Genomic DNA, 15,371 nt, shown 5'->3' with positions numbered 1-15,371 from the left:
AAGTAGACAAAGGCACATTACTGTATAGTAATGAGCAGCCACATTGCTGTACAGAAGTAGACAAAGTCACATCACTGTATAGTAATGAGCAGCCACATTGCTGTACAGAAGTAGACAAAGGCACATCACTGTATAGTAATGAACAGCCACATTGCTGTACAGAAGTAGACAAAGGCACATTACTGTATAGTAACGAGCAGCCACATTGCTGTACAGAAGTAGACAAAGTCACATCACTGTATAGTAATGAGCAGCCACATTGCTGTACAGAAGTAGACAAAGGCACATTACTGTATAGTAATGAACAGCCACATTGCTGTACAGAAGTAGACAAAGGCACATTACTGTATAGTAATGAACAGTAACATTACTGTACAGAAGTAGACAAAGGCACATTACTGTATAGTAATGAACAGCCACATTGCTGTACAGAAGTAGACAAAGTCACATCACTGTACAGTAATGAACAGAGTCACATCATTATGCTGTACTGTCAGGAATAGCCACCAACTCTAATCACTTCAATATCACCACCCAAATATGGCTTTTAAATCTACACCCTCAGATCTGGCTCTTAAGGGAGCATTCTTGTATAGTCCAATGACTAGTAGATTTACTCTATCGAGTTTCTGTCAACATACACTGTGCCTCAGAAAACTAGAGAGACCTCATACTCAGGGACTAAAATGTTCAAAAGCCATGTAATACAGGCCACCAAAGAACACTAGGAATGAGGTCCCTACACATGATAATCTTAGATACGTACCAGGGCAGTCTGTCACTGTGACAGTTTTTAAGTCCCTACTCACTGGAATTCATCATCTGAACTAAGAAGAGTGGTCTTCTCCGTAAACCGGCTACGATTGGGTATCCCTGATGGCCGAGAGACGTTACCGTTTTTATGGCTGTCCTGTGGCCCGCCCGTACTACCCGGTATATCATTATAAATATCTTTATAATGATCTCGGTAAGAGTCCATCTCCTCTTGCGGTATGTCGGAGCCCTGCTGAGTGTACTGCTGGTACTGGGGATGGAAGTTGTGGATCGCATCATTCATGATATCTTTCGGATTCATCGTTTCCTTCAGACTACTGGATATACTCTGCAGCGAGACCGTTCGACCCGTTGTTGTCGTTTCGCTGATTGAGTATACGGTGTGCGGGAAGGCAAATCTTAACGCTATGGATGCGAAGAACATCTCGATGCAAATGATGAAGTTTTGGTAGCCAGCAGCGACGGTACCCACTCCGACTGTCATCGCACCGCCTACCGCATAAATGGCAGGGATAGCACCGGCTTTTTCTAAAATAGCTAGGAGCACACCTAAACAGAGAGGAAATGTACAAAAGTTAACCAAGTTTGTTACAAAAGTTAACCAAGTTTGTTACAAAAGTTAACCAAGTTTGTAACAAAAGTTAACAAAGTTTGTTACAAAAGTTAACCAAGTTTGTTACAAAAGTTAACCAAGTTTGTAACAAAAGTTAACCAAGTTTGTTACAAAAGTTAACCAAGTTTGTAACAAAAGTTAACCAAGTTTGTTACAAAAGTTAACCAAGTTTGTTACAAAAGTTAACCAAGTTTGTAACAAAAGTTAACCAAGTTTGTTACAAAAGTTAACCAAGTTTGTTACAAAAGTTAACCAAGTTTGTTACAAAAGTTAACCAAGTTTGTTACAAAAGTTAACCAAGTTTGTAACAAAAGTTAACCAAGTTTGTTACAAAAGTTAACCAAGTTTGTTACAAAAGTTAACCAATTTCGTTACAAAAGTTAACCAAGTTGTAAGGCCTGGTTTAAAATGTAATCACATTCATCAATGTTTATCAAACAACAAATTACCATTTCTAGTAACACGACGGTAGGTCAACAACTCTACAGCCCTGAACAGTAACGATGGCACTAGAACTGCACTTCATGCAAAGTGCGAAACAGCAAATGTCGCTATCACAGGGTTCCAGTCTGACAAACATACCCTGACAACATAGAAAAAGGTGTGTTGTCAATAAGGGATTGCGGGGCTACTAATTTCGTATTTTCACATGCCTGTGCTGCAACTTACAGAAACTAAACAAATGGGGTTTGAACTCATCTCCCGTGTATTGAGCCGAGAATTAGACAACCTCACATGAGTATAATGTGTCACACTCACCTTGCCAGAATGATAGAAAAACGACCGATTTGACGGTGCAGAACTTGATGACAGGATCGTAAGCGCTGAGTAGTTCCCTGGTCGCGTAGTAGAAGAGGAACAGGCCGTAGAGGGCAAAGCTGACCGATATGTTGTAGATGATAATCAGGTACAGGTAACCACTTTCGGGACTGGAAGACAAATTCTTAGTGTAATATTAGAGGAACAAGTGCAAGAATCTAGTACATTGTGACAACACTGAGACCAAGCCAAATACACTTGAGGAAACAGTGTTATTTGATGATCACAGCTGATGGTGATACCAAGGTATAGCTAAACAAAATAATCGACATCAATGCCCGAGTGTATGATAAGCGGATATCCTACTCACGAGAAGTTGCCGTCCTTGTAGAGACCAAATGCCTGCAGGATCAGGGTGATGATGGCCATCACTGGCTTGATCAAGCAGAATTGTAGAGTGGCCTGAAATAGAACAGAAGGAGAATACCTTTTAAACAATCTTTCCCTGTGATAACTGACATTCTGTTAGAAAAGTTCAGTAAGAAATTCTATCAGTTCAGTATATTGCCTAGGCTCTGTGGCATTATTCAGTTCACCTGATGGCAGTGTACACTTTGTTGAAATCTAGTATGACATCTATTCATAAAGGCTTGACATTTTGACAACAAGTGAGTTGATTAGAAATAGAAAGTTTAAAGCACATCTACAGGAGTGCTCCCATACCAGTAGACATGTCATGTGTGACCGGCACAGGCAAGTAGGGGCATGTCACTAATGAGGAATAGGGAGACAAAGGGGAAAAGTGAAGCAACAAATATTTTACGAAATTTTCATTTTTTTCTTTTGGGAAGCCAGCAGCGTCATATAAACTTTCTTAGTTGTTTTAAAAGCTTCCTGGAGGCTTTTAAAGCTGAGTAAAACATCAAATAAGGTGATGTTACAAATGGTTTTTCTTTCCGAGTCCCGTGGTACCAGTGACTAATATTTAGATGAGTCTTTTTAAAAATAAAAACTTGAGCAGTTTATGTGTTCTGAAGTCCATAGCTCAAGTGACTGGTAGGCGTTATATCAAAGGCCATTCGAATGGCTATCTGTCTTTGACAATGTTCCAGCCAAGTGCCTATGTCACAGATTATCGGCAGGTGGAGCATATTATTGGCAATAACGTCCTGATTCTATTCCAAATAACAAAATCTTGCACAATAATATGTATGAAGTCCTAACTGCATGGAGATAGATCATGCAATCATTTGGCTTCTCAAATTAAACCTCTATTATCGCATATCTTCCACTCATGACAATGACACTACAACTAACAGTAGATGTACACACTGTTTCCTTGGTCTAAAATATAAATCAAGCTACCCAATAAGCGATAAGTAAGGACACGATGTTTGCTGACAATCAATCAATTATTATAGCATCAATGCTGAAGAAAGCTGCTTGGCAACCACCATGAGGTCACAAGATATCTGCATGTCAAGTTGAAATAGTCCCTGACACAGACATCTGAGACTGGGTGTAGGCATTTAGGTTTTTCCAATAGTATCACTACAGAAGCTTAGCCCACACAAAACAGTGTAACCTCCCTTAGAAAACAACCTCTCTATAAAGGACACCATCTCTATTTAAACATGATTAACAACGCTAGTTCTGGTCCGCAATTGGTTGCCATTCAATTTGACCTCTGTAATCAGGCCACCTCCATAATACAGATAACACTTGTCAGTCCCATTAGTGTCCTTATTAGAGAGGTTCTATTTGTATCTATTTTCAACATGATCATGCTACGAACCTGTTTGCAGAATCTGAGGAACCCAATGGTGTATTGTTTCCCAGCGAGGCAGCAAGTACACATCATCCAATCACTCCTAAAACGGAAAGCGGTGAAGTTAAAGGGACTCTGTAGGCAGCTGAGCTAGGCAGGCAAGACAAAGTTACACAAATCTGCCCATAGGGGTCTCTCCCATCTCACAGTACGTCGAAACTTTTCCTGCTTGTGTGAGGAACTAGAGTGCAGAATCCAACATTACCCAGTTAACCCTTACTGTGTATATTTGTCACCTGAAACGGGCCAATTAAACCCCCTCCTCTTGCCTATAGTCCCCCTTTAAAACTTCACTGTATCAAATCTGCAAACTGCAGAGGGTAGAATCATGACTGCAAAAATTATGAACACAAGGACTTGGCTAAGGCAAGCTAAGAGTTTCATTCTATAGTCATACTTCATGTAAATCTACGGCACATACTTGTATTACCAAAGACACGCAATGGCATGACCCCGAGTCAGGCAACTTCTTCTTTTTATACCAAAGATGCCACAATGGCAATATGACCTTGGTGTCGTACTGGTAGTCAGGCAATATTTTTTTCTCTTCGCCAAGCACAACAATCATACAACCATACAAAGCTCGAATGTACCCAAAGTATTACAAACAATTCAACTTGAGGAGACACACTGATATATGATTTGATGTAACCATATATAGTGGAACCTCCCTTAGCCGACACCTTTCTATCAAGGACAACCTCTCTATTAAGGACACTAGTTTTGGTCCCAAAATGGTGGTTGTCATTCTATTTGACCTCTCTAATCAGGACACCTCTCTATCAAGGACACATCTTGTCAGTCCCAAGGGTGTTCTTAATAGAGAGGTTCTACTGTACATGTATAGTTTACTATAAATATGTTACTCATCTGTGAAAATTTCATGATTATATGTCTCCTCAACAAAGGATTTAAATCCTACTGTGGTAGCCAGTTGTGTTCACCACTAGTACGGGCACTAGGCCATGAGGCTACTCGAGCTAAGTTAAACACGGGGACTGAAAAGGACAACGAGATAGTACTTACTGAATGGGCTTTCCTCTGATTTCGGACATGATAGAACTCTCTCCTCCCAAGTACTCATAGCAAAGACTTAAGAAATTGTAGATCACAAATGCTGCAAAGAGGGTTGTAAATCATCATGAGCCAAACTCATAACTTTGTAATTCATACATGTACAGGTACTGAAGTCAATATCTAAATTAGAGGAAGATATTTTTACAAGATCTGTACAGTGGATGTCCCAGAAACTCTGGAAAGGGGGGGCATCCAAACCTAGAGACCCATGATGGTGAGATCGTTGAAACAAGGGGTAAGGGAGGATCGGTATCTCTACCCCATAAAAATTCGTACCAACTACAAGTACAACTAATAAGTCAGGTGTAAATAACAACAGTTTGCTTTTTCACATAAGAAGTATGTTATTTGATACATTCCTTCTACTACTGTACATGCATTTGACATGTATACCACACCAGATAGGTATAACAATTTTTTTTTCGGTTGTAGCGTCCTGCCTCTCAGTCTCACAATATACTATTTATACTATTGTTATTACATCTCCACGCATGTATAAAGCCCCCCTCCCCCTCCGCAATGAATGTCCCACATGTCAAGGCAAACAATAGCATGACAGTGGTAATAATTAGATAATTAGTGTTGCTAACTGCCTTAATTAGATGAAATTACAGGAAAAAAGCTGCGACTGCACAGACATTTTCTATACATGATGAAGCCTCGAAAAGCCCACTAACATGTTTTCTAAAGGGATAACTTTGCGTTGGATTTAGGTAGCCAAGAGTATAATACCCCTTCTCGCCACTATGTGACGCCACATGAAATGTCACAAGAAAGATGATTTTCACCACTCCCATCTTTGGAGGCAGCTTTTGACTTTTAAAACATTGCCGGTAACCATTAGTTACATTCCGTTCATTGCAATTTAATGATTTTTCTACCATCCTGTTCCTGGTCCTGCCGAAAACCATCTTTTTAATGTTACATACCATATGCGAAAGTTGTCCCTTTACTTAGAACAAGTTAGAACAAGTAACACGGAATGAAGCAAAGAGATCGCAGATCACATATCAGATGTTCAACGATACTATGAACTGCAAAAATTCTGCAGCTCGAAAATTTGGCAGTAAAAGATATATGCAAATATGTACGATTTCTGATTTACGAAATTCCTATCAGTTTTCAAATTTCAGAAATGATTTTTCATGATTCTAATCTACTTGTGAAAATTTCGTGGTTAACAGTTATTAAATTCTATCAGCATGGAAGTCATCAACATACACTGTTACTTACCTTCGTAACAATCTCTCACCGTGTCGAAGTAAACATAGTAACTGTCATTATTGAAGAACATGAGGCTCAACCATGAGTCAAACGAGTAGATAGGAACTATGAAGAGAATCCGCACTATCCACCGTTGTTCGTTTGGGCATGTGTAGTAACGCAGATGTAGGTAAATCTAGAAAATAGAACCACATGAAGATATTTGTAGCATTTTTTAACCACTTCACAAGGACTTAAGGCAGACCTGCTTTTAAGGAGATGAGATGCTGCAATGATGATAATGAAAGCATGCAACTATCGGATCTTCCTCAACATGTTCAACATACCTGTGTCACAACAATATCTACAGCCCCTCATCATGTCATTTGAAAGACCTACTTTTACTACATAGGCCCCTTTTACCGTTTACACTGTGCAAGTGCATGGACTTGTCCATGAGTGAACTGAGTGAGGCTGCAGCCGCCTTGTCTAGGCACTTGTTGGAACAAGAGGCCCAAGGGTCAGGCACTCAGCTGAAAGACATTGGTCAATGCCTTTTCGTCAGCTGAGCTATAAAACAAAAGTATTGTGGCATTCTCAACAACCTCTTCTGGAAGGTTTATCATCATTATTATCATAGACTGCATTTTGAGATGTTTTCATGATATTGCAGGATCCATACAGCTGTTTTTGGGTCATCTATACTACATGTTCTATCTCAGTATCTGTTAACAAAAAAAACATCACCTAGTCTTAGTGAGGAATATTTGCAAATAAAGACGCACATACATGTATGAAAAACAAAATGTTACTTCGTGTCATGGATTTCTGACTCCAAAACAACGCCCACCCCCTACATCATCATGGTGACAACTTGCATGACGTATCTTTTTCTTCACAAGACCAAATTCACTGGTAATGACTTGCCAGGACAGACAATTTAGAGAATTTACCACATGTAGCCTTTGTCTATTTCTTCCAGTAATGTCATTACTGGCAAGATGGTAACTATCCCAGAGCAGTAACTACAATTGTTCACACAACAGAATGTGATAATGGTCATTTACCTTGGTGGTCACAATACATGTATTATTTATGCTAGTTGCCATGACAACTATACAGTATTCAATACTTCCTGAGCAACCACTTGATGCCCAGGTGAAATAGGTCAGGAGAGGAGAGTAGGCTAGTTGAAACTGCAACTGGATTGTTGGAGTTTGAGCAACAGCCTATGTAAACCGTGGAATTTTCACGACAGCTAAAATTTGGGGAATTTGCTCATTTTCATTTTGATAACTTGAGTACCCCGTCTGCTCAATGCTGCAGAAGTTTTAAAATGGTTTGGATGCATTAGACTAGCACTTTTAAAGTTTGGGTTGGAGGGCGCTTTTGCAAAAATCGCAAAAATGAAACGCTCACAAAATTTCATGGTTTATGTAGCAACTATTAGTTATTTTGTAAAACAAGCCGGTTTCTGCCTTCTGAGTCGATCAATGATCATATGCATGATAGGTTTTGACTTTGGACAATAAATGAACAAATTAAAATATGTTGACTTGATGAAAATCAGAACCAAGTGATGCTAGGATACAAATTGTATTCTCTGCGTGATCAATCAATGCCCAGGGCAGTGAGCACGGGTACATCAAGCGTATGCTAATATACCATGGTAAAGGAGGCTGGATCAATAATGTAGAAGCATACCATTGCAGCCAGCTGAATGTGGGGGAGGGCAATTATCAGGTCACATTTCATGGCGAAGGGGAAAGAGGAATATGCATTGATGTAGCAGGTTTTTGGTAAAAAACACATAAAAAGACTGACGAAAGGTGCATTGTGTCGGTTGTCATTGCCAAACCATGTAATGGAAATGCATTTTGCAAGAAAATGTTGGAGATGTTCGAAATTGACAAGAGAGAGGACTGAGATCATCGATGAATATATCTAGATACTAGCCGCCGGTTACTTCAATACTGTTTGGTAACAAGTAACAAGGCAATCGTTTGTCTCCCTGACAGTCACAGTCTCAGTCTCCTATACCAGGACCCCAGCTGGACATTTTATTTTCATCATTCAGATTCAGAGGGAGTCAGGGTGACCACTTTTTTACTTGCATTTTTCGAAAATCTACAATTGTACAGTTTTCAAAATATCAATCCCTTGTGTGCAAAATTGAGCTTAGGTTGGATCACATTCACTTGACAGCTGAATGAACCATCTGGCAACTACCGTGTAATAAAAACGATCATTAGAAATGTTCCTGCTGATTTCGCAGTTGTTTCTTCTGCCTGCAGAGGTTAAGGCCTGCAGGTGCAACAGCTGCTCACAAACAAAGCAGAAGATCAAGTACATCTCTAAAATCTAAGTTCTCTGGCATTCAAAGCAAGTCCAAAGACAATATCACAGACTAGATAGGAGCTGGCCACATGCATACAACTACAAACAGGGTTTGGCATGCATTTTAACACAGCAAAATCTCTAAAAGTGCCTTTTTTAAGGGTTGACCATTGGCTAGAACTTGAAAATCCTGAAGCAATTAGAACTTTTTCAAAACGTAGTGAATGCTCATTTCGAGGGCTGGAGTCTGTTCTTTGTTTTCCAGAGAACAGCCTCCAGGGTTTTAAATGAGCATTCAATTCATTTTGAAAGAGCTTTTTAAATATCTTTAGGATTTTGAGGTTTAGCCGAAATGGCGGTACCCAAGGCCTCCGCGATCAATGGTCAAACCTTAAGTTAATGGGAGACACTCTTCATTCATTATTCTGTATATTTACTCGCACCTCAGGAAAAAAGAAATTACACAATATGAATACTGTAGTGCAGTTATGCTGTTGTTCATTCAGTATTTACAGTAGTATATTTAGAATAGCACATTTTTTATCTGTCTCCACAACAGGATTGTTGAATTTTATATCGATCTATATTCCGAGCTTCTTTAGACAATGAGAAATTTTTAACCTCCCAGATTAATTTTTTGGTGATTTTTGATTGAAAGAACAGAGTAGGTTTTAGTTTTAGAACCTCTGAAAATGTACACAGGGCTCAAATTCTTACTTTCAACCTTCAAATTTTGCAGGCATCCTTCCAAACAGCACAAGAAAAAGTCATAAAAGACATAAAAAGTTTTATGTTTTACGTGTGGGCGATAGTTGGGTCTAGTCAGTTATGGTTAATAATCAGTCTGACCGATCCTCTCTACAATTCTATCCAACTTCCAAGAGGGAAGATTACAAGTCTTTCATATTTCGGTGCATAATGTGTTGAGTCTAAATGACACCAGGAGGTAATGGAAGAAATTGATGTGCTCATATTTCAAAAAAAGCAGGCAATAGAGAAATGAACAAACAGTCCGTCTCAACCTGCCAAGCTCAGAGCGACATGTGCCTGGTTTTGCTGTGACAGGTCACATATGTGACCCGCTCTACCAAAACTAGGCGCTTGTCGCATCTGAACTTGACAGGTTGATACGGACTTGTTGTTCATTTCCCTATTGTAGACCTTTTGTGAAATGTGACCAAATCACAAAAGGTCTACAATAGGGAAATGAACAACAAGTCCGTATCAACCTGTCAAGTTCAGATGTGACAAGCGCCTAGTTTTGGTAGAGCGGGTCACATATGATGAACATGACTTGGTCCGACAACCCGTTGTAGGAAATGATCGCACTTACCTGATGTATTGTGACAATTAAAGCTGCGAACGTGAAGACTCCAGCAATGCCCTGCGCTGCAGGTGTCTGGAGGAATATCGGTGGTATTGGCGTGAAGTTGGCGGTAGGACTAGAATCAGTCACATTATCGATAAAGATTGTTGTTGTGGCCGGGAGAGTCGAAGTAGCATTTCCAGCTCCAGGCATGCCAGGCGTGGGTGCTGCAGTGCTTTGAGCCATCTAGCAAGAAAATGTAAAATAATCTTATCTAAAGTGACAAATTTCATTGAGGATTGTTTTTCTGAAATATGATGGTCGACAGTAAAGGGCGAGTATAGGCTGGAACCAGGAATGTCACACAGAGTCCTTCATAGGGGTCTACCTCACAGTACAGCTAAAGTTACTAAGTGTATCAAAACTTGTATGCGAATATTCAATATAGTTATCGCTGAACCTACTTTTTGAAGATGTTTGGGTACTGACCAGTCATGCGTTTCACCTGGATTTTTGGGTCAGTCACAGTGGCCTATGGCATTGCCGAAGTCGGCTTCGGCTTTCTGACTCTTGAGTGTGCGCATTTGATTTGTTTGGGCTCTGATCTGATTCGTCTTCTGCGAAAAGGCCTATCAAACACAACATACGACAGTTAAGAAGTACGATTTAGTCTTTAGACAATGGGTTTGGGAGACTGCGAAAATGTTGGATCGGGAATCTTTGCATCCTCGCTTTGCCATTTGGCAGATTCCACATTTTAACAGTCTCCCATTGTCTAAACCGTACCATTGCCACATCCTGGGCGAACTTCTTAAGTGTCGTATTCGGTATTGCCCCGAGCATCCCAGACCCAAGGGCAATCATTCAATGGCTAGCCTAAACAAATGCCAGTAAATTATTTGTAACCTCAGTCATAACCAACCGGACTGAAGACAACTGATTCATAATTTGCCCAATCGCGTTGGCCCATCGTAATCCACATCAAAACAACCATCTATTGTGAACTCGCACTAAAATTACTCTGCATCTCTTAATTTATCAAAACTGGGCCACACCACTGCACCGGTGTACAAACTATTGGCTATTGCACTTATAGTTATAGTTTAACGTTTGCTGGGGTCATCCTATTTTGCGTTCAGTGGCAACCAGTGGCGTCCAACGCGAAATAATAGGGTGTATATGGTTAAAAATGTTTTCAAGCTCCTAAAACACTTTCAAAAAACAAGATTTAGAAGTTTGGTGGAGTTAACAAACCTAGTTTTTGAATAATCATCACCAGAAAACGATCTTAGTATGCGTCCAGCAAAAGTACTGGACGCCATGTTTGTTTTAACTGCCGTTCCTTGGGTTTATAGAAAAAGCGGAATCAGGATCTGGCATCAGGTTGGCACATGGAGATGATGGATGATTATTCAAAAACTAGGTTTGCAAACTCCACTAAACTTCTAAATCTTGTTTATTGAAAGTGTTTTAGGAGCTTGAAAACATTTCTAACCATATACACCCTATTATTACGCGTTGGACGCCACTGGTCGCCACTGGACGCAATAATAGGATGACCGGTTTGCTGTTACCTAGGCTTTATATCTTGTTTATTCATTTATTGGAACGAGTTTACAATCCCCGATCACACCCCAAAAAAAGGTCATCGGTTGACTAACGAAGCACCACTTTTCAATGGATTTTTAGTTCATGTACCGTATTTTCCGGATTATCCCCCGCACTGCCCTATGACCCGCACCCCCTTTGACCATTACCTAAAGCCACGCAAGACCCGCACCTGATTATGACCCGCACTGCTCCAAGACCCGCATTCTCCAAAAATAGTAAGCCATTCATTGATGTTGACATCCTAGAACCGCCATGTTTTTTTTAATTGTTAACCAAAGTGGATCAATTCCAGCATGGCCGTAACTATTTTCCCTAGCGGAGACATCACAAACTATGCGATCATGGCGGAAATATTGGTTGAAAACAATGCGAAAACGATGGACATAAATCCTTATCAAGTAACCAGTTTGGTCCCCTTTTTTTTCTTTGGGGTTGGGGCTTATCCCTCTCAGAATCCACGCAAGACCCGCACCTTTGTATTACCCGCACCCCCACTTTTTGGGCCTGTTTGAGGGCAAAAAGCCGCGGGTCATACGCCGGAAAATACGGTAGTTGAATGCGATCAAACTACGTCATTTCCGATCGGGGATTGTAAATTTTAACCCATTTATTTACTTTTTCCCCTACACGGCTGACCCAATGGGTCGTTAGCTGTTCTTCATGGGCCCATACCTGGACCCTGATGCCTTATTTGATGATGATGATGATGATGAAAACAATGACAAAAGCCAATATTTAGGGCCTAGTAGGCTACTGTGTATACTGCACGAGCCTACAGTGCATGATTGAAAGTACACAAAAATGACACTGCACTGCTGACGATGGCAGCTGTCAAACAAATAATTAGCTCCCACGACTTTACCTTGACAATCTAAAGGTCTCAGCGAAAAGAGTATTCAATACCGACACCAAAAATCCAATATCAGCTTGACTTCATGTTGTAAACAGTTGTAGAGGCAAATAAATTCACGAGCTTATGATTCAGTCCAAACATTCGTTGATCAACACAAAAACATGGCGATTTCTATTTATGCGTGACGTCATTATTTCATCATTATGTTTGAAATAAGGGTGTATTGAGCGTGTCAGACAAATCTTTGAGATCCCAGTGACTATGATGCCTCTTTTTAGCGCAATCATGAAGTAGAAATGCAGTTTATTCGCACAAAACAAGCACTTTTTGCGATGTTTTAGAGAAATTATTTTTTGATGACTCTCCTGTGCGATATAAGAAAAAGAGGCGTATAAATTCGAACAGCGCCAAGTACGGCAAAATAGTTTACTAAAAGTTCATGACCCGCGCGAGATTCTAAATTTCGCGCCGTATTTGGACTCCGCAACACCTTGGTTTGCATTTAGTCTGGTTACTCTAAAAGATGTTATGTCCCAGTTCATAATCTGTTGGCGTTTCTGTGCGAGTGTTCATCATTTGGTGACCACAGGGGAAACACTCGCAGGGATTTGAGGCCAAAAGAGTGCCACAATATAAGAAATAAAAGAATTCCAGAGATTTACTGTATGTAACTGTTACAAAATAAATGAATAGTTGATAGTAAATTAAACAAATGAATAGTTAATTCACTTCTTTAAGGAACGCTCTCCTTTGATTAGGTTTATGATGTTTATAGGCCGAGGCCTATGTTTATTTCGTTAATGAAGAGAAGTAGGCCTATAGGCCTTTATATAGGCATACGTTTACAATGATGTGGATAGCCTAATGACGATCTAGAAGCAGGAAGCAGGAAGAGGTGGGCGTTTGTGGTTTCTGAGTGTGAGGGGGTATAGTGGTGTCTGTTAACTGCTTGATGCCAGTCTCTCTTAAAGCACAGTCAACAGACAAAATGTGGTTTCAGTATTAGGTCTTTCATTGTAGCAATGCGAATATGTAAGCAATTTTGGTTAGGTCCGTCTATACATAGAGTGACTCAACCACTCTCTTGATTAGAACTGCCGCTTCAGCGCCACTACGCGGGGCCTAATGGTATCAGGGAAAGTAGCTTCGCGCGCGATATGCACAATCCTGGGAAAACTCAATGTGGAAGTATGCTCATTAGCATAATCTATTCTTAGCTACAGCTCGAGGTAAACTTGCGCAGTGTTTCTTCGGGCCAGATACATTGTGGTGGAAAACGTGTAGGTCTAGTACAATGAACGCCTGGCTTGGGCCAGACTAACAAGTGAAGAAGGTCTGGCTACGCGAGACTACTGTGATAAAAATTACCATTGCAGAGACTCTGTGACGTAGGCAAATACTTTTTAAAATTAAAAATGCTCTCAAAAGACGATAAGGAATGATTTTTAATCAACATTTCCTGAACTATATACCTTCTAATTGTCATTTTACATAAATAGGTTGGCGTTAGGTCGCGTGCTTATTTTTCCTCGTGACAATATACAGCAAAATAGTTACAACCCCACAATCGCGGTATTAGTAACCCGTTATCAATGTTTCGACAGCTTCGATATTTTGCCGCTACGCGGTGCGTTAGGTCCTTGCGTCGAGGTGAAACATACAATTCATTGATTTGGTACATTTATACTAATATACTGAGAGTGGACCCCCACATAACCTTCAGATATTGGAGTTTTTACTCCAAGTTCAGATCAATGTACGCCAGAAGCTCAATGATCTCACTGGTTTATGCGCGGGCTAGGAAATCGTAGTCTCTCAGATTCAAAAGTGCCCTAATCTGTGACCCAACCTGTTTCACTCGTTCCTCGGTTTGGGTACCAAAGTGAGGTATTAAATCTGCCGAATGTTTGTTGATATTGTATATTACCAAGTGTTTGATAGGCCTACTATCGCTTAATGGCCATCTGCATGCTCCCTCTAAGGGCGCCGATTAATATAGAACCTGACTGACTAGACGGGGGTTGGGGTTTTGCGAAGTACCCTGTCGACGTTTCAGAAGAGCCGTAGCACCCAAAGGTTGAACCCCCAACTACCCAGGGTTCTCCAAAGCACCAACCCTTTTTGAGACAGTTCTGGTTAGTGCGCGCAGTCGACGTTTCAGAAGAGCCGTATAGCACCCAAAGGTTGAACCCCCAATCACCCAGGGTCACTGCGTGCTCCCACGGTCGATTGTAGCCCGATTGTAAAGAACTTACGATTGTAAAGAAATTTGAATTGGGAAATGGGCAAAACTTAGCCTAACTCCCAGTTCCTTATTCGTGCCCGTACTGGAAGTATTGGAAGGCAAAAGAACAACTTTCAAAATGGGCACGAATGGGAACTGGGAACTGGGAGCCAACTTCACAGACCTGGACCTCACTTGATGTCAATGCATGACAACTTAAAAGTCTTGTTGCGGGATCATGTGGACTTAAAATGAAACTATGGGTTGAATTCTCGCTGTTGAACTTGGTCATTGTCATCGATTAAAAATGTATGTATAGATAAATGCGATAAATAAACAATACATCATATCTATCTTAATTCTAAGAGTTCTGTTGACCCTTGAACCGTGCATATGAATCACTTCGAAATTCAGCTAAACTACAATAGGATCATTGATTTGGAATAGCCTGCCAAGTAGCTATCAGGCCTCTGGTGAAATATTCAATATTTCCTTTGTTTTTAGGGGACTTTGGTCAAGATGTTATTGCGTTTTAAATCGCAAAGGGATAGTAAATTTTAAACGTCTTATCTTATCTTGTGCATGCCTGCCAACTAGCTATCAGGCCACTTTTCCTTTGTTTTAGGATTATAGATAATTCATCAAAGGACTTTGATCAAGATGTTAATTGCGTTTCAAATCGAAAGGAATGGTGGATGTTAAATTTCCTATCTTATGATGTTTGAGTTTAACACTGATATTATTCGCATGTTTATGTTCGTATTAAAGACATTTCCACACTCATGT

The 15,371-nt window shown here is 40.3% G+C and overlaps 2 protein-coding genes across 2 annotated transcripts in view; one reads left to right on the top strand and one right to left on the bottom strand.

The window, feature by feature from the left end:
* Positions 1 to 489: 489 nt before the first annotated feature.
* On the bottom strand, positions 490 to 12,523 carry LOC135498822 (transmembrane protein 184B-like). Its single transcript, XM_064789291.1, has 8 exons — positions 12,371 to 12,523; positions 9,925 to 10,143; positions 6,285 to 6,450; positions 5,001 to 5,091; positions 3,942 to 4,017; positions 2,517 to 2,608; positions 2,147 to 2,316; positions 490 to 1,323 (listed from the first exon to the last, which is right to left on the bottom strand). The coding sequence occupies exons 2-8, from the start codon at positions 10,141 to 10,143 to the stop codon at positions 806 to 808; spliced, it is 1,332 nt and encodes a 443-aa protein (XP_064645361.1). The 5' UTR covers positions 12,371 to 12,523; the 3' UTR covers positions 490 to 805.
* Positions 12,524 to 13,185: 662 nt separating this feature from the next.
* LOC135496970 (uncharacterized) overlaps positions 13,186 to 15,371 on the top strand; it is a 28,564-nt gene continuing 26,378 nt past the window's right edge. Inside the window, exon 1 of the mRNA XM_064786580.1 lies at positions 13,186 to 13,256. The gene's annotated coding sequence lies outside the window, so the exon portion shown is untranslated. The remainder of the gene's footprint in view (positions 13,257 to 15,371) is intronic.

Source organism: Lineus longissimus, chromosome 1 (assembly GCF_910592395.1).
Source record: "Lineus longissimus chromosome 1, tnLinLong1.2, whole genome shotgun sequence".
Classification (NCBI taxonomy): domain Eukaryota; kingdom Metazoa; phylum Nemertea; class Pilidiophora; order Heteronemertea; family Lineidae; genus Lineus; species Lineus longissimus.
This window is presented reverse-complemented; position numbering and strand designations above follow the sequence as displayed.

Bases quoted from the DNA above. Each gene is read 5' to 3' on its own strand.
- LOC135498822 (XM_064789291.1), bottom strand. From the start codon at position 10,143: ATGGCTCAAAGCACTGCAGCACCCACGCCTGGCATGCCTGGAGCTGGA. The intron at 2,317-2,516 runs GTGAGTAGGATA...TTTGTCTTCCAG, and splicing joins TACAAGGACGGCAACTTCTC to TCCCGAAAGTGGTTACCTGT. The intron at 1,324-2,146 runs GTGAGTGTGACA...CTCTCTGTTTAG, and splicing joins TTTTCTATCATTCTGGCAAG to GTGTGCTCCTAGCTATTTTA.